Source organism: Myotis lucifugus, unplaced genomic scaffold (assembly GCF_000147115.1).
Source record: "Myotis lucifugus unplaced genomic scaffold, Myoluc2.0 scaffold_211, whole genome shotgun sequence".
NCBI classification, from domain to species: domain Eukaryota; kingdom Metazoa; phylum Chordata; class Mammalia; order Chiroptera; family Vespertilionidae; genus Myotis; species Myotis lucifugus.
Genome location: NW_005871259.1, coordinates 677766 through 703566, shown reverse-complemented (window position 1 = coordinate 703566; position 25801 = coordinate 677766). Strand labels below are relative to the sequence as shown.

The 25801-nt window shown below is 36.4% G+C and overlaps 1 protein-coding gene across 2 annotated transcripts in view; it reads right to left on the bottom strand.

Annotated features, from left to right (window-relative positions):
* The window catches only part of KIFAP3 (kinesin associated protein 3), a 112884-nt gene that overhangs the window by 33225 nt on the left and 53858 nt on the right, over positions 1-25801 (bottom strand). For both annotated transcript variants that reach the window (XM_006097756.3, XM_023761590.1), the window contains 7 exons: positions 20901-21009; positions 18851-18963; positions 18281-18446; positions 17366-17491; positions 15235-15333; positions 12369-12454; positions 278-467 (listed from right to left, as the gene is read on the bottom strand). In XM_006097756.3, the coding sequence (XP_006097818.1) occupies positions 278-467; positions 12369-12454; positions 15235-15333; positions 17366-17491; positions 18281-18446; positions 18851-18963; positions 20901-21009 (889 nt within the window). The remainder of the gene's footprint in view (positions 1-277; positions 468-12368; positions 12455-15234; positions 15334-17365; positions 17492-18280; positions 18447-18850; positions 18964-20900; positions 21010-25801) is intronic.

Sequence of the window (25801 nt, the reverse complement as noted above, 5' to 3'; positions counted from 1 at the left end):
TTGAAGATGTCATTTTAAGTTATATATTCTAGAATGTAATCAATTAAGAGCAATTAATTTTCCTGGCCATGGCCTTTTTTATTGAGATCACATAATAAAAAAGTTATTATTTTGGAAAAATAACAGTGAGTTATTAGGTTTGCCTGGTGAGTATTGATGTTATGTCTGAAATGATTAGCAGACGACATTTATCCTCTAAAAGAAGTGCTTACGAAGCTTGGGAATGAGCAAGGCTGGGAGATCAAACTAGAATGCAGACAATTGGTTACCCTCTTACCTGAGCTGTAGAAAAGGTCAGGTCTTTCAAGAATATCTCCTTCATGGATGTAAGGCTCAATTCGATCATCACCATACAAATATTGCTCACTCTCATCCATCTGACGACTCTCTACCATTTCCAGCCACTGAGAGTTATGCCAGCGGAACTTTTCACTCTGAATTTTCTTAGCCCATTCTTCATCATATTCCTATCGAAAACAAATAGTCAATTATTACTATGTAAGCCTAGGAAGGAACTCCTTTGACACTCAGATAACAGTACTTTCATCTTGTGAGAATTGGGGGTGGGGGGTGGGGGTCAGAGGAAACATTTAAAATGCCTGTTCAGAATTATTTTATATAATAATCAATAAAAATAAAATAAGTAAATACATATATTAAAGACATTTCTTTTTGGATTACCAGTTGCTAATGGCAATGTCAAAAATTGGAAAAATCTTAAATTTCACAAATTATCTCTAGACCTTAGGTAGGGAAGCAGACTTCAGCTTCCAAAGCGTTTTGTGGCTATTATTTGTGGCACTAATGACAGGTAGTGAAGCATTAAAATTACATCTTTTGCTCTGTGTTTTGTTTAGATAACAGTTTTCAGTAGGAAGAAAAAGCACTAGTAAAGTATTTCTCCTACTACTGAAATGGTTACTATGAAAAACAAAATAATAATGTTATCTTATTTAGTCATAATTATGTCTTTATATGTCTATCTCCTTCTTCAGCCATGAATTCCTAAGGAGTGAGACTGCCTTATTCACCGTTGTACCTGTAATACCTGTTCACAGAGAACAGCTTTGGTGCATATTTTGAAGGACAAAAGGCAAGTTATTATAAACTTCAGCTGAAGTTATCTAGCTTTCAGCTCTTTCCACAGATTATGGCTACTTCTGACTAATGTATTCACTTAACAATTAATGGACAGTACCACTGATGGCATAGATGAAAAAAAAAAGGATTCAGGTATTTCTTATCCTAATACTAGAGTTCTTAGTTTTAAATCCCTCTGTTACCTCTTTGACACTTTTGTTTATAGTCATCTAAAAAGGAGTTGGAAAAGTGCCAGCTAATAGTACCGTCCTCCAATAGTCAATACAATTAAGATAACAGAGGTAGACCAAAGATACATTTTAGTCAAATTATTGAGCAATTTTCATCCAAAGTTGAGGCTCAAGTCAAAAATTGTCATCATAAAATGAATTTCTGGGATGTAAGAATAATCTGAAATTTTATAATAAAGGTAATTATTATTTTCTTATTAATAATTTACCTGTTAATTTTTTAAAAGTTTCACAGTATCACTAAATCTTTTAGTGGTATCAGCTTTCAGACTGTTACCTTTGAAACTATATAAATGTTCTTTTACAACTGAGGTTGGTGGAGGTAGGAGATATTCTGGGCTATGGTACTGCTAATGGCAACTTGGCCACTGAATTATTAAACTTTTCTTCTTTCTAATGGTTTTCTATCTAATGGTTTTCTATTAATATCCTTAATAGTTGTCAATTTATTTCCAAATATAATTATTTAAAATTAAATTATATAGAAGTAGAGCTATGATAAACATTAATTATTACATTTTACTTTAAAAATAAACATTTATTTATTTTTCTTTATTAAGGTATTACATATGTGTCCTTATCGCCCCGTTGCTTCCCCCCCAATTCAACTGTTACAATTTCAATACTTAAATCACTGAAGGAGATTTTTTTATTCGAAGTTATATTTTCAATGCTAACCTATATTTAAAATTGACAATTTAGATATAAACAATACATCCTAAATCCTCACAGTGATTAGATACAATCATTTAAACAATCATCCAATTGTTGATCACACATAAGTTGCTCTGATAAAATGAGAAAATGCAGATAAGCATTTAGAAAACCTGTAAACCTATATTGAAAACACTTAATGTTCATCATTACTGTTAATTAATTGAAGTAACGGCTCTTTAACTTAGGTACTATTCTTATTGCCATTTTACAAATGAGAAAATGAAGCCCAGAACACTGAAGTAACTTTGGGCAGCATAAATGTTGAAAAGGCAGTTAAATAGAGAATAAATGAACACTTGGCAGGGTCACTGTAGAATGGATTCTTCAGTGAATGCATATAATAAATGACTTCCAAGGTCAACTTTCAGCTCTAAGATTTTTATGAAGGGGTCGAACTGTTGACCAAGGAAGTAGCTTCTGGTCTGGTAAGTATATTACACACTGTATTCTCAATCATGTTTTCTTGACCTGGCCACACATAGGAGGGTGTTAGGGAAAAGGGGAGTTGAAAAAAATAATAGCACAGAAATGTTGTTACAAGTAGTTTCATTGGCTACAGATTTTAGTAGATCACTTTGGTTTTCCAAAATTAAATAAAATACTAAGTGGTGCTAATTATGCAATATGAACACCGTGATTAGCTTTAAAATAATTTAGCCCAAATGCTAAATATAACTTTGAATCTCTTTAAAGTATATGACTTCAAAAGCACAGTATATAATTTTTGGTTCCACATGTGGCAAAGTTAGCTGCAAAGAAATATTACAGTCATATTAAAAGTGGCCAAATAATTTAAGAATGATCACGTATACACTTATAGAAGAAAAGGATGAACTTACTATCCATTAAGGTAAAGAATTTAATGCATAAACAAAAAGCAAGATGATATTTTGGGCAAGAAATTCTAACTGGCCTTTTTTCTAAAAGATAAGTTAGTCACAGGTCACCAAAACTCCCAGGATATATGCCTTATAATACCAAAAATCCTATGAAATCTACATTAAATACTGGAACTAATTTAAGTGGTATTGTTTCTTTATGGATACTAGCTTGTTTCATTTGGCAAGATGTATAAAACTAACTTTTCATTTTGGTAGAAGAACTTAAAATCTGATTATCTGAATGAAGAAGTATTCAAGGAAGATGATTAAAAAACCCCACATAATTTGACTGTTTTATTATAATTTAAGTTCAAGCATTTGGATTCCTAGTGTAAGAACAATAGTTAAAACCCAGTCAAGTGCCCTGGCCCTTGTGGCTCAGTGTTAGAGCATCAGCCTGCGCACCAAAGGGTTGAGGGTTCGATTCCCCTCAAGGGTATGTAGGTTCATTCCCCGACCCCAAGGTGCCTTCAGGAGGCAACCAATCGATGTCTCTCTCTCACATTGATTTTTCTCTCCTTTCTCTCTCTCTCGCTTAAAAAAAAAATCAATGGAAAAAATATCCTCGGGTTAGTATTAACAACAAAAAAATCCCAGTCAAGAGCCCAAAGCCTATAAAATACAGGGTTTGCTATTCTATTAAGAGTAAAACTTGCCTCTTTACTAATAACTGTGAAATGTCAGAGGTAGGTATAATTCAAAAAGTAAATCCTTAAACCACATATCCATAAAGTGTACTTAGTCTAGTAAGTAATGCTCTGCACACACATACACACAAATTCATGCTTATTCTAGGAGTTATCATCTTATACCCTTCTCGTAAAATTGTACTATTGTAATTTAATAATAAAATATATTTAATAAATGTGTAACAAAGATGTTCTTTTCTTCACAAACAGCCCTTCTAATTAAGCCTTCTTATTGACTTTCAAGCTTACAGCAATGTTCTTAATGAATCTACACATGCATACCTGAGTTTTTAAATAAAGACTGCCCGCACTCCATGCAAACACACAAACCAAAAATATCCGTGAGCATCAGTGGTTAACATTTGACACGCAAGCATGACTGGTTAGTGTCTTGGGCACAGACCTAGTACCAAATGTAATAAGACTACCCTTAGGCTAGTCTGAATTCCTTTAAAGTTTCATCTTCTTTATAAGTTTATGACTGAACTAGAGGCTCGGTGCACGACTTTGTGCATGGGTGGGGTCCCTTGGCCTGGCTGGCGATTGGGGCCCATTGAGCTGTCTCGCCCAGTCCCGATTGGGGCTGGCCGGATGGGGGGATGGACCGTGGGAGGTTGGCTGGCTGAGGGGAGGGAATGCGGGAAGTTGACTGGCTGCAGGAGGTTGACTATAGGAGTGCACAGACTACCAGGGGGTAGCTCCTGCATTGAGCCTCTGCCCCCTGGTGGTCAGTGCGCATCATAGCTATAGTCCAGTCGTCCAGTCATAAAGGCCGCTTAGGCTTTTTATATATGTAGGTAAACCCTTAGAACCAGGGCATCTCTTAACATTGTAGAGCCAAAAAGTTTGAGTAGCACTGATATAGATTGTAGTGTCACTTTCCTTATTAAAAATAACTTTATTTTGGTTTTAAGTGTTTTTGTACTGTAAAGCCATGGATCTAACTCTCTGTGACTAACAAGGTTAACAGGTGCGTTGCTGTTTACAGGATACCACAATGAAAACATATGGTTGTCTCTTCAGCTTTTCAAACACAAAACAAAACAATCCCCTTCCCCCAGCTTTTCCTGCAGTAAACATGAGACAGAATATGTTATTCTACACCAAGCTGTGTGATCATTTAGGATATAGGAAATTATATTTTGGGAAAGATCCAACAATGACTACAGATTCCTGCTATAATGAATCCACTACAATGACAAGTGGAGTTTTCATGAGAGTGGCCTTGAGATTTGATAGGTATGTGTGGCTTGTTGTTACAGACCATAGCAAAGATAAAAACAAAACCCTTGACCAAGCAGTATCAAGTCATTAAAGTCTCAAGCAGTTATACCAGGACTTTAAAAAAATATTTGGCATTTTATGATTATGAAACTGTTTCAGTATTGAAAGTAGAAAATTATAGAAATACCCATAGTCCCTTTACCTAGATAGAACCACAATAAAAAAGAACCAGTTTCCATTGATTTAAATTCCAGTATTAACAGCTAACTTTGGAAAATATTTTAAAATATATATAATTAAGTTCAGGGGCTAAGTATAAAAATTATCAAGATATTGTACTTGTGCTACTTTGTGATATACAGCCCCAGGTATTCAGGAGTTTACCAAATGTAGTATCAAGGGATGAAGCACGTTTGTTATGAGGAACACAAAATTCTTTTAAAGAATTAATTTCTCTTTTCCTTAGTGGTAAACACTGGTTAGAGTCAAATGAGATAGTATTGTTTTGCTATATGATGCTGGCCTTGGATCTTTATGCTTCTCTGACACCGATTTTTATGTTCCAGATTTCTTGAAAATAAAATATTTTAGCTAATGGTTGTTGACTGTTTATTCAGCAAGTGTAGTTAATAGGCTAGTACTGTGGTTCCAAGAGTTTTAGACTTCAAGAAGGTTCAAAAGTAAATGTTGGGAATTGCCATTAAATGTAAATCAACTGCCATCTACTATTGTTATTTTAGAAAAGAAAGATCATTTTAACACTAAAAATATAAGATAATCTGAAAATAGACATATACTTTCCAAAGACAAACATGTTAACAACTTTACATTTGCAACTCTTCCCAGCCATGGTCTCTCTGCATGCATCTCTCTCCCAGTCGTGGTCTCTCTCTCTCCCTCTCTCTCTCTCTTCATTTTGTATTTCTCCTCCACTTTGGTGAAACACATAGAGCTTTACCCTACTCCCATGGCCAGCGTTCTGGAATCCCAGGCCTCAGCCAACTTCTGTTATCTTCCATGAGCACAGTTTAGCATCCATGGCAAAATCATAGTTTCTCTGTGTCTCAGAGTCTGAATTTACGTATATTAATAATATGGCATGGTATAATGCAAAGAACATTGGGCTAGGAGACCTGGGTTCTGATTCTGGCTCTGATACTAAGAGAAGTATGTAACCTTTCAAGATATTAAGGTATTTTAATATCTTTTGGCTCAGATTCTTCATTTCTAAAATGAAACAAATCTAAGATTTAAGTTGTAACATTTTATAAATAAAAATCTATGATTAATACCATTACTTATAAAGTTGTTGAAATAATTATTCCCCCAAAACTAAAGAATACTGGCAGTATAAGTTTATTTTAAAAAGTTAAATGTCAACTCTAAATGAATATTGTGTCAAAAATTTAATAAATTCAACATATATCAATTAAATCTATTCCCTTTAACCTCTCTGCTCCAAATGTCTACTTTGCTCTTCTATTATCACCCCTCGTTATCAGAAAGTAACTATGGAAATTGAGGGATGTCATAGCTAAGCCACAGCTAAGACATAAAAACACATCAAGCCATTGTGGAAATACTCTAGGAATATATAGAGTGTCCCCCAAAAAATGTATACACACACTTTGAAAAATTATAAAGGCAGTGTTTATTAAAATACATTTCATTATCAAAATTGAGCTATCAGCTGTTACAGTGTGTTTACATTTTTGGAGGACACCCTGTAGTTGTTTTCTCCTTATTTTTCAAATGCTTCTTTTCACAAGGAGTGCACCCTGACAGCCGCACTTTTGAGACTTGAGTTTGTCTAATATTAAAAGGTACACAACACTATGTCTTTTATTTTCTTCTCAGCTCCTGACATGATCTTAAGGGCTCAGTTTCCATAAATTCTAAAGTGTCATGAAGAACTTATGGTTTGACTTTCTATGGAATGTGCCATCCTTTTTGAAGTCCTATATTGTTGTTTACTACTTAACCCCTGAAACAGTATGAAGCCTTAGCCAGCCTATTATCAGAGCCTGTTCACTATCAGGAAAACTCTGTCACTGGCTTCCGTCTCACCTTGTATCTGATTAACACAATACAGGATAACATAGAGCTACATAGATCTGCTCTGTGTCCTAAAATTCTTGATGGAAAACAGACTTTCCTTTCTCCTTTAATGTGGCAGCCCCCTAAGTGAGAATGTAATATGGTTTATTTAATACAATTCTTCATACTAAATTAAAGCAGATCTAGAGTAATTCAGTTGCTCATTAAGGTGAAGTTAGTAGCTGCTAAAAAGATGCCTTTTATATCTTAGAAATGACTTCTCATAATGATATGTATGTGATATGTATATGTAGATACACATAATTAAATACATACATAATAGAGATGCTGATTTTTATGCACATATTGCCTATTCTGCAATAATACTATTCCCACTGCTGCCTTTTAGTCTTGACTATGGATGGCATTTTCTAAGCAGACCTCACAGTAGAATTATCTCTTCAATCTGTTTAAAGCACCGAGGGGGCTCATATGTGCAATATCACTTAAAATATTATGTCCAGTCAGACCACAAAAGAAAAGATATAACTGTACAGAATGCAGTTAAGCAAGAAATCATGATCCTTATCTTTCATACTATGCTTGGGTTCTTTTAAATCTAACTGTTGCCAACTAAAAAAATCAATAAATGCATAGGACTGGCAGGGATATACACACATTCACACACACACACACATATAAAACATACAGTAGGTCCTCACTTAATGTCGTCGATATGTTTTATGACTTTAATTGAAACATCATACTAAACCAACTGTACTGTAGTTTAATGGATATAAACAAGAGTTAAGTTCCCAGGGCATCTCCTCAATGTTATAAAGAAAGGACTTTGAAGGAAATGACATTATTTGAGGATCTGGTGTGTGTGTGTGTGTGTGTAGATTCTAAAAAGCTGGAAAAAATATCCTAATGTCTGCCTTTCACGTTTATGCAATGTAAAAATGAACTCCAAAAGAGGGCTAGCCAAACTTATCTCATTAAACCCAATTTGACTGTATGAAACTGAGACATAAAAGTCAAACTTATGAGAAATTAATATTTGCCAAGATTGTGAAACAAAGAAGAACCAACTCCACTTACTCTAGAAAGAACATCTTAGAAGTTTCTGTCAACAACTTAGAAATCTGCTCTGTGCCTATAACTAACCTGCAAGTCAATTAACAGTGACTACTCTCTACTCATTTTACTCAATTACTACCCACTCACTGCTTTTGAAAGCCTGTCCTGAAATAACCTAACTTCTAATGCTAACCCTCTTCCTATCCCTATGAAGCTTCCTCTATAATTTCCCTTTTAAAGATGTAGGAGGCATTTTTAAAATACTCTCTCTTGCTGTAAAGATTATTAATAAACACAGCTTTTCTGTCTGACACAAGCTTTCCTGGTCATTTTTATGGAGACCATAACAATTGAGGTCTTTGAGGTTACATGTAAGCCTACATTGACTTATCTCATTTCAATACACCAGTCTTATTTAATATGATTTTGTCTATCCTGGAATGAAGACAGCACCTTGTTTTCCAAGTTTAAAATACTGGAGCTAGCCCTAACCGGTTTGGCTCAGTGGATAGAGCGTCGGCCTGTGGACTCAAGGGTCCCGGGTTCGATTTCGGTCAAGGGCATGTACCTTGGTTGCAGGCACAGCCCCAGTAGGGAGTGAGCAGGAGGCAGCTGATCGATGTTTCTAACTCTCTATCCCTCTCCCTTCCTCTCTGTAAAAAATCAATAAAATATATTTAAAAAAATAAAATACTGGAGCTAGCTATTAATTCCAGATAATTGAAATACACACAATCTGCCCATGATCACAGAGTTCCTAAAAGAAAAAGGGCCGCCACTGAAAATGTCAGCAATGCAAGCCTGTGTTAGTACCAAATCACTTGGGCCTGTGGCTGACTATGGACAACAAACATTAATCTTTACTAGAGAACTCGGTACATTCCTTTTCCTGTTAACATCCTGTAGCCACAATGTGCCATTGGTATGGAACATGTATGGGCAGGGCCATGTAGTTGTACTGCTCCCGGAAGGCCAGCTCACATCTAGAACTCTCGTGTTCTATAGTCTCCCAATGGTAAACTTTTACATTTTAGGGACTTTATGTTGTGGAGTTTTGTAGTCCCCGTGTCTACCTTAGTGTCTGGAACACAGTATGTGCTTTATAAACATGTATTACATGTATGAAAACCCAGTAATATCAGGGGAGGAATTCACTTGGCAACTGGGGAAGAATTTATGTGGTTCTCAAATACTTCAAAGTTGAGGAAGCACTGAAGTGTAAAAATCTATCTGGGTTTTTAGGAGCTCTCTATGTATAGAGGGTTTTGTTCTTCCCTTCAAGATTCCCAAAGCTTGGAAGAGTCTCTGCCTCATGAAACTACATGTAAGGCCCTAGTCAGACAGGCGACAACTTGCTGATGAGGCCACAGAGACCACACCACCAAATATGTAATACTCCATGGTACAAAGACTTCTATCACTACACATCTGTTTTAGTTCACCAATTCAGGCCTTGGGCCCAAATATATTAAACAAATCATCACTAACATAACATTTCCATAATTATGGGGACAAGTACTTAATTGCAGTAGGCATATTTCCTTAATAGTTGTAAGGCATCTAATTTTTCTTAGTATTATTCTACACTGTCTTAAGTGAAAAAGAAGTTTGTTTTCTTAAAGATAAGTTGCTTTAAGCTATAAAATTCTCATTTTGGGGTATTTTTTATTAGTTTAGGACACAGTCATGCTGAGATACTAGGAAATCAAAATCTAGAGGTAAAAAGAGTCGTAAGAGATCATCCACTTCCATCCTAGGCTGTGGTTATTTGGTTCTTACTGATGTAACTGGACAGAGACTTCACATTCTCCCTGACAGCCCATTTCTAGTGTTTCATCATCGTTGCTGCGCCTAATCAAAGTTTCCCCTGTTTCAAATTAAGTCAATTTCCTCTTGTTTTGCTCTTGAAAAAGATTCAGGACAAGCAAATAGACCCTGAGTCATGATCAGTAATAGAGTCTGGGCTCAAAGAACCTAAGACTGGCAGCTATGTCCCAAGTGGCTTGAGAAGCTGTCTTTTTACTGATGCGTTAAAATGCCCACTCCTCAAATTTCTCCCAAATACAGAGGTCCAGTGAGCTAGGAGTGTAACTGTGGTCTGAGGTTAGCTGATAAATTAAGTTCAAACCCAAATAAGTTACCACAGTTCAGAACACGAGTAACTGAACAGATGAGGCACTTCTGTACTGGAAAAGGCTGCTCCCTCTTTAAGACACTCTCCTAACCGGGTCTTTTAGCTAATTGCCCTATTCAATTAATTGTTCTGATATGAACTTTTAAAATGCAAATTCAGCCATCTGCAGGATAACCTTAAACTATAAATAGTAATATGTCCGACTAAAATATATACTCCAAATAACTTCCCACACTTAAAATCCAAACAGTGAACAGATTATCTTCCCATACCATTTTAAAAATTAAAATGAACAGAAAATAGCCTAATTATCTGTACTAAAAAAAGTGAAATGTTGATCCAGAGATTTAATCTACATATAAACTTAACTAGGTCTGAGTTTTGGTCTAGTCTGAAAACAGCATATTGAGTGACTATCATATGGTAGATGCTTCATATACATCTTCTCCATTCCTTACAGTAATTCTCTAATCCTCAGGAGTCACTGTAAACGGAATCTTCACAAAGTTAAATAAATTGCCTGAGATTATTCAGCAGGTGGGAGCACTTGAGTCCGTTGTATTCTAGATGCAATGTCAACAAGACGAAGCTGCCACTTCATAGAGGCCAAAAGTTAAAATCAGAACCCCAACCCAACTGAGAAGAGGAGAAAAATGTTTTGGAAAGAAGCTGCTCCCACTGGTGCTGTTCCCAACTATCAAGCTAAAACTGAACCAGGGCCTTGAATCTTTTTAGGTGTATAACAGACAAAGATAAAGAAACATCCTTCCAGCAGAACATGGCAGTTTCCAGAGCTGGTGCCCTTCTACGAGCTGCACCGGATAACCTCTCTTCTAAAAGATTCAGCTATGAATATGACTCAGTTGACTGGCACAGCAGCACTTCAAATCACATGAATATGAACCTTCGGATTACTTGTTCACAATTTTTAAAAACTGATTCAAGTGATCAGACAGCATCACAGGGAGCCTTATATAGTAGCTGATCTATCACCATTTCAATTTGCCCATACTCCCTCGGAGGAAGGACTGGTCACTATGATGCGCACTGACCACCATGGGGCAGATGCTCAACGCAGGAGCTGCCCCCTGGTGGTTATTGTGCTCCCACAGGGGGAGCACCGCTCAGCCAGTAGCCCGGGTCATGGCTGGCCAGTGCAGCTACGGTGGTGGGAGCTTCTCCAGCCTCTGCGGCAGCACTAAGGATGTCCCACCGCTGTCAGTGGGACATCCTCCGGGGGCTCCAGAACTGCAAGAGGCGCAGGCCGGGCTGAGGGACCCATTTGAATTTCATGCACCAGGCCTCTAGTATATAATAATGACATCAGTGATCTAGTAGAAAAAAGTACGAGTCATGAAATTGTTCTCTGGGAGTAATAAACAGTCTCTGTTCATAAATCCTGTGACCAGTGGCCCACATGTATGAAACATCCTGATAAAACACGGCTTTAACATTAAAGTTTCCCTATTGTAATTTAGAGAGCAAAGCTAAAATTTCAATGTACTCATTTAGTTTTAAACCAATAATGATATAATCAGTCAAATCCAAAGAGCAGATGATATAAAATAAGATGAATTTCTGAAATAAAATATGGGAAACTGACAAAAAGTATCTGCTGGTGGTTGTCCAATATCATAATGAGATCACTAGCAGAAATGTCAACTCAGAAAATTTGCAATAAAATTGTTAAAGAACTTTGAATAATATTCTGATCCTTTTAAAATACTTAAGTTTAACTCTGAAAACTACTGAATAGTCTATATTAAAATATCTTTAATATTTTAAAGATATTTAAAATATTTTATTTTGGGTGAGCCAAAATAAAAGTATAAATACAGTTCAAAGAAGGAAGCAAGCAGTTTGCGTGTAGCACTATCTGTTATATGTGAAAAAAATATTTAAAGTAATCTGGTATCTGGCACATCCCATGCACCAAAAGGTTGCCAGTTCAATTCCTAGTCAGGGCACATGTCCAGGTTGCTGGTTTGGTCCCCAGTGGGGGTGAGTGCAGGAGGCAACCGATTGATGTTTCCCTCCCTCCCTTCCTCCCTCCTTTTCTCTCTAAAATCAATAAAAACATATTTTTAAAAAAGTTAAGAGCCAAAAGTCTTAAAAATGTTTTAAAAATGAATTTTTTTATCACTGTATTTTCTGAGATTTACCACAAGACAAATTTGCCTTTATATTGAATGCAATGTTCTAAATAGGTGTACAATGTCTTTTTTCTCCCCAAATGAAGACTACTATAATTTGTGTAGAAAGATAAATTACTTACCGCTATAATATCTAATGTATTATCACAGACCTTTCGGATTTCATTATTTTTATCATGCATCAGATCTATCAGATATGCTGGAGCCTCTGAATAAAGTGGTTAAAGATACAAATGACATTTGAGACTGAGGCTATTCAATCCTATTAGAAAATCTCGCATTTCACAAAATTCAAATGATAACTAAAAATTTAACTGCAAATTTTAAAATAAAATCATTAATAAAAGATGGCCAGAAACATTTTATATTTCATTTGTTTAAAAAACAAGAATGAGAAAGAAAAAAAACCAACTAGATAAAAATGGGTAAGAAAAACAGTCAGTAAATTTTAGAAAATACAAGGCCATATTTTTGAAAACATGAAAATAGCTAAAAAGGTAGCTCTACAGCTGTGTAGCTATAAAAGCTTTCTTGATCTGGCCCTGCTAAAAGTCCAGGGAGTGAATTTCACAGTAAAAGAGCAAGAGAAAAGAATCAGTCAAATTCCATATATGGTTATTATAAGAAAAAGAAAACAAAACATTTTTACATAAAAAATAAAAACTGTAATCCAATATCCCAAAAAGAGATAAAATAATTAGAGAAAACAATAGTATATGAAAGAATATATGTCAAAATTAGAAAACTTTGAGATAATTCAGGAAAGAAATAAAAATCATTTAAGGTATAAAAAACTAAATTTATAACAGCACAAGAGTAAATAAAAATAATAGATAAAACTTTAGGAGAAATAGAAGGTAAAAAGAAAGAAAAATTAAAAATTAAAGAATAAATGAAAAGAGAGAACAAATAGAAACAGATATTAAAGGTAGGCAAAGACGATCCAACACAAATCTCAAGAAGACAACCAAAGCAATAGGACAGGACAAATAATAAAAACTATAATTCAAGAAAACTTTCCTGAAATAAAAAAATAAGACAAAACTACATACTGAAAGAACACATTTGCATACTTGGAAAAATCAAGCAGGGATGATAAATACCAAGTCAAATTCTAATACAACTACTTGGCTTTAAAGAATGAGAAAACATTCCTTTGGTCTTCCTAGGAAAAAGACTGACTCACTTAGAATGGAAACAAAAGTAAGTTGTCATCAGACTTTATGACAGATACCAATAATTAGTAGACTACAGATTTCTCATTGGCAGCAATTCAGGCCAGAAGACAGTGGAAAAATACCTTCCAAGTGCTGAGGGAAATAACTGGCAAGCTAGAAGTTCACATTATGATTAAAGAGGGAAAACTAATTATTACTCCTAATGGGAAGAAGGGAGGCATAAGGCTTAACTCAGAAGATGGCTTATAACTTTATTAATGTTTGCTAAGTTGGAGATTGTCAGGTAAAAAAAGGAGAGGAATATTTTTGAGGTTGACATGGCACCTGAAGAGGCAGTAAGTTTTGACAAGGTGGGTCTTGTTTGATAAATGATGAGAAATTTGGTGTGCTAAGAGAAAACTATGTATAGTAAGGTTAAACAGGGAACTTTGGAAAATTTGGGTAAGGTCAGGTTATAAAGAGCTATGTATGCTAAGCCAAAGAATTTAGATTTTTCACATGGGTAATGAAGAATTTTATGCAGTGGATTTCTAAAGAAGATATTTTAATTTTTACTTTTGGTCCACAAAAGCAGACCACCACAAAAAAAAACACACAAAAATTCAGCTTAGATACCACTTCCATTTTTCCATTGCCATCCTTTCATGACATCCCCAGACTTGGTTATATATCTTCTCCTGTGTACTGGGCACATATCTTTTAAAATTAAAGAATAAATGAAAAGAGAGAACAATTAGAAACAGATATTAAAGGTGGGCAAAGACGATCCAAAACAACAAATCTCAAGAAGACAACCAAAGCAATAGGACAGGACAAATAATAAAAACTATAATTCAAGAAAACTGGATTATAATTTTATATTTCTTATTTAATTGTCTAACTCTCCAATAGTCTATAAAGTCCTTGAGTACATTCAACGCTTAAAACATTGTTATATGGTCAGCACTAGATATATATTTGTAGAATAAATGATTAGTTGTGTATGGTAAAAGAGACAGCAGACACAAAATTTTCAGCTATGGGACTGGGAGGATGATACTGTTATTACCCACTGTGAATACAGAGGGTAGGCTGTTTTTCAGGTGAAGATGTTGGCGATATCTGAAATCCTTTTAGATGTAATAATGATAAACTACCACTTACTGAGTAAATCTCTGTGCTGGGAACTATTATAGCACATTAAATTCATTAGTACTTGTAACAATTCTATAATGAAGAAGGTCTTCTTTCTATCTTATATAATAAAAGGCTAATATGCAAATTGTCCCCTTGACTGGAAGTTCGACTGGGAGTTTGACCAGGGGGAGGGGCTGGCCAGCCAACCACTGTGGCCCTTCCCCCCCAGCCCCGTCCCCACCTCTGATTGGCTCCCCCACCCCAATCGAGGGCTGGCCAACCACCCGTGGCCCCTCCCCCTCAGCCAGCCTGGCCCAATCGGCCCTGATCAGGGTGGGCCGGCCGGACCCCACCTGTGCACAAATTCATGCACCAGGCCTCTAGTTTAGTAATATTATGGCCATTTTATAGATGCAAGATTATATGTTCAAGCAGGTTAAGTAGTGTATCCAAGGTCCTGCAGTTAATAGTAGTAAAAGGTAATTAAAAATTACCTTTAGGATTATGTGATTATAACGATTCTTAAGCTACACCATACTATGCTTCCATGAAATATAGCTTGCCTTACAAATGTATTTCAGAGCTTGATATTTTCTACATTATTTGAATATTTGCAAGAAAAAAATACCTAAAGATGCATCTCTTCTTAATATATATATAATGTCATTATTTATTGTAAACATTGAAAGGATACGTGTTTCTTTAATTATGACATCTCTCGTGGCTTGGTGGAAAACCATCTGATAGAAGACATAAATTATCTGGCACACAAATTCATCATCTTCTTGTTGAGCTGAAGGAAACAGAAAACTTTCAATAAAAGAATATATGTTTATATACAAATTAAAAAACACTGAATAAAAAACCTAAAAGTGCCAAGGAGACTAATAAAAGACAACCAGTTTAAATTACTTATAATATATGGGTGGCACATGTCACTTATGTCTTAGGTGTTTTTCTAAATTACATGATGATAACAGTGAGGAATTTATTAATAATATGTTTTCAGAAGTTTTAGTAAATTTGGTTGTAAACTAAATAGGCTAAATTACTTTGGAATATAAAGATAAAAAAATAAGATTTTGAAAAAGAGAAATTATATCATATCTGAGTTTAAACCAGACTACATGAGATTACTTATCTCAAAAGCCCAGGTTGGACGAACTGAGGAACAAGATTGTTTTAAGAGAATAGTAACAGTGCTTCTTGATAGTTTACACTGTCTTTTGCCACCAGGTATGAAGAACTTGATTAAATTAGCCATAATGTAAAATGGCAACACATCTCCACTTGTTTTATTTCTTGTCTGTCATAAGCATTATTTAAACAACTCTAATTTGTGAAATAAATTTGGTTCTATTTTCCTCACCAGGAACCAAATAGGCTGATAGCTTGATCTTGGACTTCCCAGTCTCCAGAAATGTCTGTTTAAGACAACCAGCCCGTGGAACTTAGTTAATGGCCACAAGGGCAGGCTAATATAAGGTCCCAAAAAATGTGACTCTAATAATATTAGATTCAGACAAATTTTGTGTCCAATATGGAGAACAATAAACCCATTAAGAGGAATACAAGGGGAAGGGGAAGGGTCTACCTAGGCCTCCACTGTCCATTCTTGTAACCATAAGCCACTGTGTCTAATTAAATTAAAATGTAATAGAATTAAAATTCCAGCTCACACAATAACTACATCATGTGATGGACAGCATAGACAGAGAACATTATCTTCACTGAATAAAGTTTAGAGGACAATACTGAGTCTGGAACTAGGAGGGATTATGATACTTAGAATTAACTCCCAAATAAACTTTCCTGATTAGAAATCAAAATATTAAAAAGGATTTGCACAACATAGGAGATCCAAATACAAAGTTCAACAGGAAGAAGAAATGACGAAATATTAGTTGTTCAAGGCTGATGAGAGGAAGGCAATATCTAAAATGGTCCTGAATTTCTTTTCCTTTTTAAAAAAATTTATCTTTATTGTTAAAGTATTACAGATGTTTCCCTTTTTCCACATTGTCCCCGTCCACCCTATACCTGTCCTGGTTAGAAAATCTTTTGGATAGTAGCTAAGGATGTGAATAATCTAAGAAGGTTAAGCATATACATGCATAAATTTGTATTTATAAGACTGGACCAGAAATAACAAAGATATGAGGGAGAGTCTTTGATATGGTAGACAATAATAGTAAGGACTCTAAAATTAGAAACCTGGATTTACTAGTGATCTATTTGGGTTCAGAAAGGAAAATGCTCACAAGTGAGTGTCCTAGATTAAGGTAAAATTCAACACAGCAACGTTGTCAACTCTTTGATATTACTCTAGCTCAGTGGTTCTCAACCTTCCTAATGCCGCAACCTTTAATACAGTTCCTCATGTTGTGGTGACCCCCAACCATAAAATTATTTTCATTGCTACTTCATAAGTGTCATTTTGCTACTGTTATGGATCGTAATGTAAATATCTGATATGCAGGATGTATTTTCATTGTTACAAATTGAACATAATTAAAGCATAGTGATTAATCACAAAAATAATATATAATTATGTATGTGTTTTCCGATGGTCTTATGCGACCCCTGTGAAATGGTCGTTTGACCGAGTTATATTTAATTCATTTTTCATAACTATATAACTTAAGTTGCTATAAGATCATTAATGTACCGAGTTAAAGAACATTATAACTTAAGTTGCTATAAGATCATTAATGTACCAAGTTAAAGAACATTATAATTCCAAATTCTATTCATTCATCCTGCAATGAAAATACATCCTATTAATATATTAGCATACAAATAAATTAAGATAAATTATAATTCACCATTCAGCAGTTCAATGAGTGCAGGGATTATCCCAGACTTGGCTAGCAATGCAGCACAAGAGTCATCCATAGACACAGTTCCAATCATTATCACTACTTCCAAAACGAGGTCATCTTCTGCAGTACCTGATAAAGTCAGATCACAGAACATTTTCATTCACAGAAAAAATAAAAGATACTGAAAGCTAAATCAATTCTTATGAATCCTTAAAATGGTTATATATCTGTCTTTTTCCAAATTTCCATGTTTACTGATGATAGTTTGTGGTGGGAGGGGAGGGCAGCAGAGACATAGAAATTACTCTTTGGAAATAAAAGTGAATGACAATTTAAACACAGAAAGTAGAAGACTCACTTGAATGCTCTGAAGAACTTTGTGTGTGTGTATGTACATGGTTTGCAGAAAGGAATGGCATTTGGTCATTTCAAAAAGGCAGGATTAAAAAAATAAGAAAGAAGGCAGAATGGGAACGGGAAACTAATTTTTATTGTTAGGAAAAAAGAATAAATACATATAAGAGTGACCACCTTACTGGGAAAAAGAAACTAGAACTTGAGCCGGCTGGCTTGGCTCTGTGATTAAGCATCAACCTATGAACCAGGAGGGCACAGTTCGATTCTGGTCAGGGCACATGCCTGGGTTGCAGGCTCGATCCCCAGTGTGGGGCGTGCAGGAGGCAGCTGATCAATGATTTTCCTTCATAATTAATGTTTTATCTCTCTCACTCTCTCCTTTCCTCTCTGTAATCAATAAAATATGTTAAAAAAAGAAAGAAAGAAAAGAAACTAGAACTTGAGGTATGGGAGAAAATTTGTCACTATAATAATGGCCACAAAATAATGCTCTAGCAGCCTTATCCACAACATAAAGAAATAACTTTACGGTAAGACTAAAGTGAGATGATCAGCAGAGACCTGGTTTTAGTTTATCCTTGAGGTATGGAACCAGCTTGTACTCCTTCAGCACCAATTCCCAGTCTAAGTCTGGAATGGTCAAGTTTGCAAGTGTTCCCAAACACTCAATCACAAACTCCTCCTCTTCATCATTAGAGATCTGGGCTGCAAGATCCCCAACATAATCCTGTAGAAAATATAATTTTAATACAAATATAAAATGATTTCTGCAGAAGAACCACTCTAATAATTCAACCCTTTGGAAAGAAAAATAAGTATCAAATGTGACTCCCTTGTTTTAATAATTTTGAGCTGAATTACTAGGGGAGCCTATGGTGAACTGGTTTAAGGCAAGAAAACTGGAGTGAGGACGAAAGGGTTAGGGGTAGGGATCGTAAAACAAAAACATCATAAAAACCTAGGTTTAAATTTCTAGGAGTTATTCTTACAAAGAAGTTGTTGATAGAAAGCCAGCTTGTGTCATGAGTTAATAGTTGATGAGAGCTCAGTAAAAGTTATATTTCCAAATGGATCATTTTAAAGCTTCAATTCGCAGGCCATTACAATAGACAGGTCAAAAATTATACTTACAATAAATAAGTTTTTAGTTGGTCCGTCGTGCTGAGAAATGTTCCTAATCATTTTCATTAGCAGTGGGTCCTTGAACTTCAGAGCTCTCTTCATGAGCATCTTTAGCCCATTTCCTGGTACAGAGACACCAAAGATTCCCCAGTAAAAATAAGGTTCACTAAGTTAAATAATTTTTTTTTTTGCTTATAGTTCACAAAAATTCCATAATTTATATGCAGTAAGTGCATAAACTTTAAATGTCCAATAGATTTTGGTGGTGGTGGTGGGGTTAAACTACACCTGAGGATATTTTTTCCATTGATTTTTAGAAGGAATGGGAGAGAGAGGGTGAGACAGAGAGAAAGAGGAACATCAATGTGAGAGAGAGACACATCAATTGGTTGCCTCCTGCACGTATCTGATCGGGTTTGGGAATTAAGCCTGCAAGCCAGGTACATGCCCTTTACTGGGAATCAAGCCTATGTCCCTTCATGTTCAGGCCAATGCTCTAACCACTTAGCATACTGGCCAGGGCTCCAATAGATTAATTTAAAAAATATTTTTATTGATTTCAGAGAGGAAGGGAGAGGGTGGGGGAGAGAGAGATAGAAATACCAATGATGAGAGAGAATCATTGATCGGCTGCCTTCTGCATGCCCCCCACTGGGGATCAAACTTGCAACCCGGACATATGATATATGCCCGACTGGGAATTGAAGACCAGAAATTGAACTGTGACCTCCTGGTTCACAGGTTGACACTCAACTTCTGAGCCACCCTAGCTGGGCCTCCAATAGATTCATTTTGATAAACATATACTGCTATGTAATTCACACACACAACATATAGAATATTTCTATTTGCTCCAGAATCCCCTATGCCCAGCCAATATTATTCCCCAAATTCAATCACTTTTCTTCTTTTCTTCTCTTCTATTCCTTCTCTTTCTTCTTATTAAACATAGATTAATTTTGCTTATTCTAGAATTTTACATAAATGTAATCACAGAGTATGGGCTCTTTTGTGTACAGAATATGGGCCACATATTTTAAAAATGTACATGCTAGTTGACCTAGAAAAACTACTTCTAGGAATTCATCCTAAGAATATAAAAATGAAAATGTGGAAAACCTCAGAAAAGGGAAAATCACTGCATTGTTGTTTGTTACAGAAAAGAAGTGGTAGCAAATTAAACAACCAAATTAGCAGATTAAACTATGGAAAATCATTCAATGGATTATTTTGTAGCTATTGGTAAGTATGTTTTATAAAAGTATTTAACCACATGGAATGATATTTCATATATTATTAACTTAAAGACTATCACCATACATAGAGAAGAACCCCATTTTAATTAAAAAATATATAGAAACAGCCCAGCTGGCATGGCTGAGTGGTTGAGCATAGACCTATAAACCAGAAGGTCACGGCTTGATTCCCGGTCAGGGCATATGCCCAGGTTGTGGGCTCGATCCCCAGTGTGGGATGTGCAGGAGGCGGCCGATTGATGATTCTCTCATCATTAATATTTCTCTCTCTCTGCTTCTCCCTTTCTCTTTGAAATCAATAAAAATATACAGAAAATTAAAAATATATAGAAGCATTGCATCAAAATTTTACCTATGATTACCTCTAAATAGGGAGAGTAAACACTTAATTTTTTCCTATCTGCTTATTTGTATTTTTTGTAACAAACATGTATACTTTTCAAATAAGAAAAAAACTATCAAGGGGACTCTGCAATATCATAATGCATGACAAGCAATTTTGCAAAGATTCTATAGAAACAAATACCTAACACTTTTGTATTATACTATCTTACATTGCAATGAATTACTCTGCAAATTAAAAGTTTTTTTTTCATATAGAAAGTATTTTTAAAAATCAAATTTCAATTAAGGGTAACTGACCTTATTACTGAAAGGTGTTTCTACTCATGATTATCAGAATATTCTGAGTCTATCTGACCTTTTAGGGTTATAGCTATAATTTTACTTCCTTATTACCTATTTTCTATCATATGCCAATTGCCATATGATAGAGGTTATCTATGAAGCTCAAAGGCACTAACCTTCACAGATAAGTTGTACATTCCTTTTATTAGCAGCAAGATTAATGCAGAAAGAAATCAGTTCCAAGTCAATTCGTTCATCTGAACATTCAAAGAGCATCTTCATTAACTATTAAGAAGCACAGGGAATATTTTTACTCAAAAAGATAGAAAAAAACCCCGAATCACCATTTTATCACAATGTGTTAACTTAGATTGCATGTTGGAAATAATATAACACAATTACATTTTCAGTACATAGCTGTGGCACACTGACAATTGAATAACTAAATGAATAAATGGTTAGTGAACAACTGCATTAAATATAAACTTCCAAGTAAAGTGGAGGATACAGAAGAAATATTAAATAAAGCCTATGCATTTAAGGAATTTAAAATTGTGCAGACATAGAGCATTCTGAGCAAAGAAAACACCTTGGCCAAATTTACAAGACAGGAAAGAACATGATTCCACTGAAGAACTAAAAGAAGATAAAGCATGGTTGGAGTGAGGGAAACAGTGTTGAGAGATAAGATGGTAAAAGCCAGATCACAGGGTCTTGAAGTACATGTTAAGGATTTAGGGCTTCTAAAGATAATGGAAAGCCATTAAAAGATTCTAAATAAGGAAAGTGTCAGGATAAGATCCAGGTTTTAAAAATATCTGGCCAGTGTAGAAAATAGACTGAAACGGTAAGAAAACCACAGGAAAATCAGCTAGAAGGCTAGAGGAAACATGCAGGTAGATGATGGCTTCTTGGACTAGGGAGAGTAGTGGAGACAGAGGTAAAAGGAAGGCTAGATCTATATTTAGGAAAAAGAATCAAAATGGGATTGAATAACTGACTAGATGTTGGGATTATTAGAGAGGAAGGGTCAAAGATGACTCCTGGTTTCTGCATCAACATGGATGGTGGTGCCAACATTTACCAAAAAAGAGAAACTAAAGTAGGCACGTTAAAGGGAAGATAGTAATTTTGGTTTTAGATATGTTGAGTTTAAGCAGCCTATTTAAGAGTCTAGTACAGCTATTCAATGAAGATAATAATGGCAAGCCTGAATTTAGAAGAAATGTTTGGACTGGAGGTATAATTATAGGAAATGCCACATCTATATATAAAAGCCTAATATGCAAATTGTCCCCTCGGGAGTTCGACCAGGAGTTTGATCGCTCACTATGATGTGTGCTGACCACCAGGGGGTGGCGCGAAACGAAGGAAGGCCCGGGCTGGCAGCCAGCAGCTGGGGAAGGAAGGCCCTGGTTGGCATCCGGAAGGCCCCAATCAGCCTTGATCGCCGGCCAGTCCTAGGAACCCTACCCGTGCACGAATTTCGTGCACTGGGCCTCTAGTATTCTTGATAACTGAAGCTGCAGGCTGGATCCAACTATTTGGGCATGGGTATAAAATAAGAAAAGAATTCTATTTAAGGTTAAGAAAAAAGGGAGAGGGTCAGAGAAGCAGCAGATAGAAAAGTAGAAAGGAAAAGGTAGGCTACCTATGCCATTCAGCAGTAATCTAGATTTTTCATAAGAGATAGAGGCTATAAAGGAGAAATGAACAAACTTTGTGCTGTAGTTTTGAAAAGCTAGTCTTCTATTATTAATAAATCGTAAAATTAAGTTAGTGTATATTATCTATATACTAGAGGCCCGGTGCACGAAATTTGAGAACTCAAGGCAGTCCCTCAGCCTGGCCTGCGCCCTCTCACAGTTCAGGAGCTCTCTGCCGGCTAAAACAAATGGGGGAGCAGGCCTAAGCCAGCAGTCAGACATCCTTAGCATTGTGCTCCCAGCCCTGAGCCCAGCTGGCACCAGGAGCGGGTGCAAGCAGCGTTTCCCTGTGGGAGCGCATTGAGCATCAGGGGGCAGCTTCTGCGTTGACTGTCTGCCCCCTGGTGGTCAGTGCACATCCCAGTGAGAGGTTGAGCGGCCTTAGCATATCATTAGCATATTATGCTTTGACTGGTTGAATGGCCAACTGGACAACTGGGCACTTAGCATATTAGGCTTTTATTATTCTACTAGAAGCCTGGTGCACAAAATTCGTGCACTTGGGGGGGTGTCCCTCAGCCCAGGCTGCACCCTCTCCAATCTGGGACCTCTCGGGGTCGAACATCCCTCTCACAATCCGGGACTGCTAGCTCCCAACCGCTCGCCTGCCTGCCTGATTGCCTCTAATCATTTCTGCCTGCCAGCCTGATCACCCCTTAACCACTCCCATGGCAGCCCGATTGACGCCTAACTGCTCCCCTGCCGGCCCGATTGCCCCCAACTGCTTCCCTGCCGGCCCGATCGCCCCCAACTGCCCTTCCCTGCCAGCCCAGTCACCCCCAACTGCCCTCCCCTGCCAGCCCGGTCGCCCCCAACTGCCGGCCCAGTCGCCCCCAACTGCCCTCCCCTGCCAGCCCGGTCGCCCACTACTGCCGGCCCAGTCGCCCCCAACTGCCCTCCCCTACAGGGCTGGCCCCCCCCAACTGTCCTCCCCTGCAGGCCTGGTCACCCCCAACTGCCCTCCTCTGCCAGCCTGGTCACCCCTAACTGCCCTCCCCTGAAGGCCTGGTCCCTCCCAACTGCCCTCCCCTGTGACCTGATCACCCACAACTGCCCTCCCCTGCTGACCATCTTGTGTCCACATGGGGGTGGCCATCTTGTGTTGGAGTGATGGTCAATTTGCATATTACCTCTTTATTATATAGGATAAGTGAATATTAACTATTTGTTGACTGGTTAGACCAGGGGTCCTCAAACTTTTTAAACAGGGGGCCAGTTCACTGTCCCTCAGACCGTTGGAGGGCCGGACTATAGTTTAAAAAAAAAACTATGAACAAATTCCTATGCACACTGCACATATCTTATTTTGAAGGAAAAATACAAAACAGGAACAAATACAATATTTGTATTTGCATGTGGCCCGCGGGCCGTAGTTTGAGGACCCCTGGGTTAGACCCTATTCTGTTAAATCTTGTTTTGGTTATTCTCTATGTTAGTTCCAGATAATGTCTAAGTTGTAAGAAGGATACACAGTCAACACACAAAATCATGTGTTTCTATGTGCTAGCAATGAACAATTGGAGAGCAAAATAAAAAACACAAATCCACTTATAATTACTCCAAAAATAAAATAGTTATGTATAATTCTAACAAAACTATATGTAAATATAATTTGCTATACACTGGAAACTACAAAATACTAAAGCAGGTTGGCATGTATCATGCCTTTTCCCAAAGGGCAACTCTTTAACCCCAAATACTGCTACTGGAATCTTTGGGTAAAAAAAATCATTAAACACTTAATAATGTTATAGGCTAAAAAAATTCTATGGCAAAAATAAAGTACTCTAAATTTATTGGATATACATTTAACAGATTTTGCAACTTTTCTATAAATTAACTGCCAATTAAAATTAAATTACAATTTAATAAAAATGTAGGTGACAATCCTCTAGTTAATGAAATTAGTATGTTTGTCATATTCATTAAGAACCTACTATAGATTTCTTCTAAACTTTTACTGATATAAGAAGCTTTTTGTAATAACAAAATATGTTATATCAAAGCAAATCTTTAAGAAGGCAAAATATCTGTTGTTATCTTCTTGAAATTAACCTTGCGGTATGAAAACTGCCCTTAGAAAATGGGGTTACAGGTGATATGTTTAGAAATTGAGGGTTTTTAATTTTTGTAATTTCCATGTTACATCCTGTGGTGAAATAATCAGGAGCTAGATTTAAAAAAAATAAGGTATGATTTGAAATCTTATCCAACACCCACCCCCCAAGATCAAGAGAAATCAGGACTAAATGTGAATTAAATGTATTATGATATAGAATTAGTTTTTCATAATAAGAAAGAGAAACACTTCAATTTTAATTAAAGCATTCACATTTTAAAATAATAGTTTAGTTCAAACTCCATGTGCAATATGATGTCTTTAATTTGATTGCTACCCATGGCACTTCAAAAGTAAGTGTAATTGCTGACAACTAGGAAATATTAAAACAGATTTGTTCTGCTTTAACTATGTCCATTGTCATCTTTTACTAATTTAACTAGAAGGCACTATAAGGGCTTCAGCCTGTGCAATGAAGAGGCAATAGTGCTCAATCAGACAAGTCCCATATTGAGTATCAGATACCAAAGACCCACGACTGAAATCACTGTGTCTAGACTCTCTGGCACCTGACTTTACTTATTTACCAGTGACCAGAGGCCAACCCCCACAGCTCTCTGTATTCACATACACCTCTACCAGCCCCAACCCCCTGCCCAAACATCTTTGAATGATTATGGCAGAACTTTGCATGCCTCAGGAATCTCTTCTGACTGGCTACTCCCTAGCTCTGCTGTTTGAAGTGATGCTCTGGTTTCTGAACTTCAGCAGATAATGGCAGGCAGGAGCAAAGGGGGCTGTCAGAAAGGACGTTTACCAGCATTCAGCTAAAAAGAAGCATGTAGATCAAAGAGGGGCCAAACAGGACAACTGTGGTGGAAAACATGTGGATCACTATGAAGATCCCTGAACACTGTTCTAGGGTAAAATATTAAATAACACCATGACATCATTACCTAAACATGTACTTTGATTGGCCACTCTATTACCAATAAATACTTTTATAAGCATCTGGTTGGCATTTGCACCTATTTAAACAAAACATGCATCTTAGAGGTCTAAATAACAATGAACTGTTAATGTGTACTTTTAACTATTATTAGAATACAACTATTAACTCCTGGTTATCCCAAGTATGCTTACCTAAGACAATTTACCCACTGAGACCATTAAGATCATATGTAAAGAAAAGACTTGCCCTGGCCCCAAAATTTTGCAGAATACTGACATAATAGGAAAAAAATTAGAATATATTGGATAATTAGAGGCAATAAAAAAGTACAAAAGAAGCAAAGCAACATAATATTGAAAG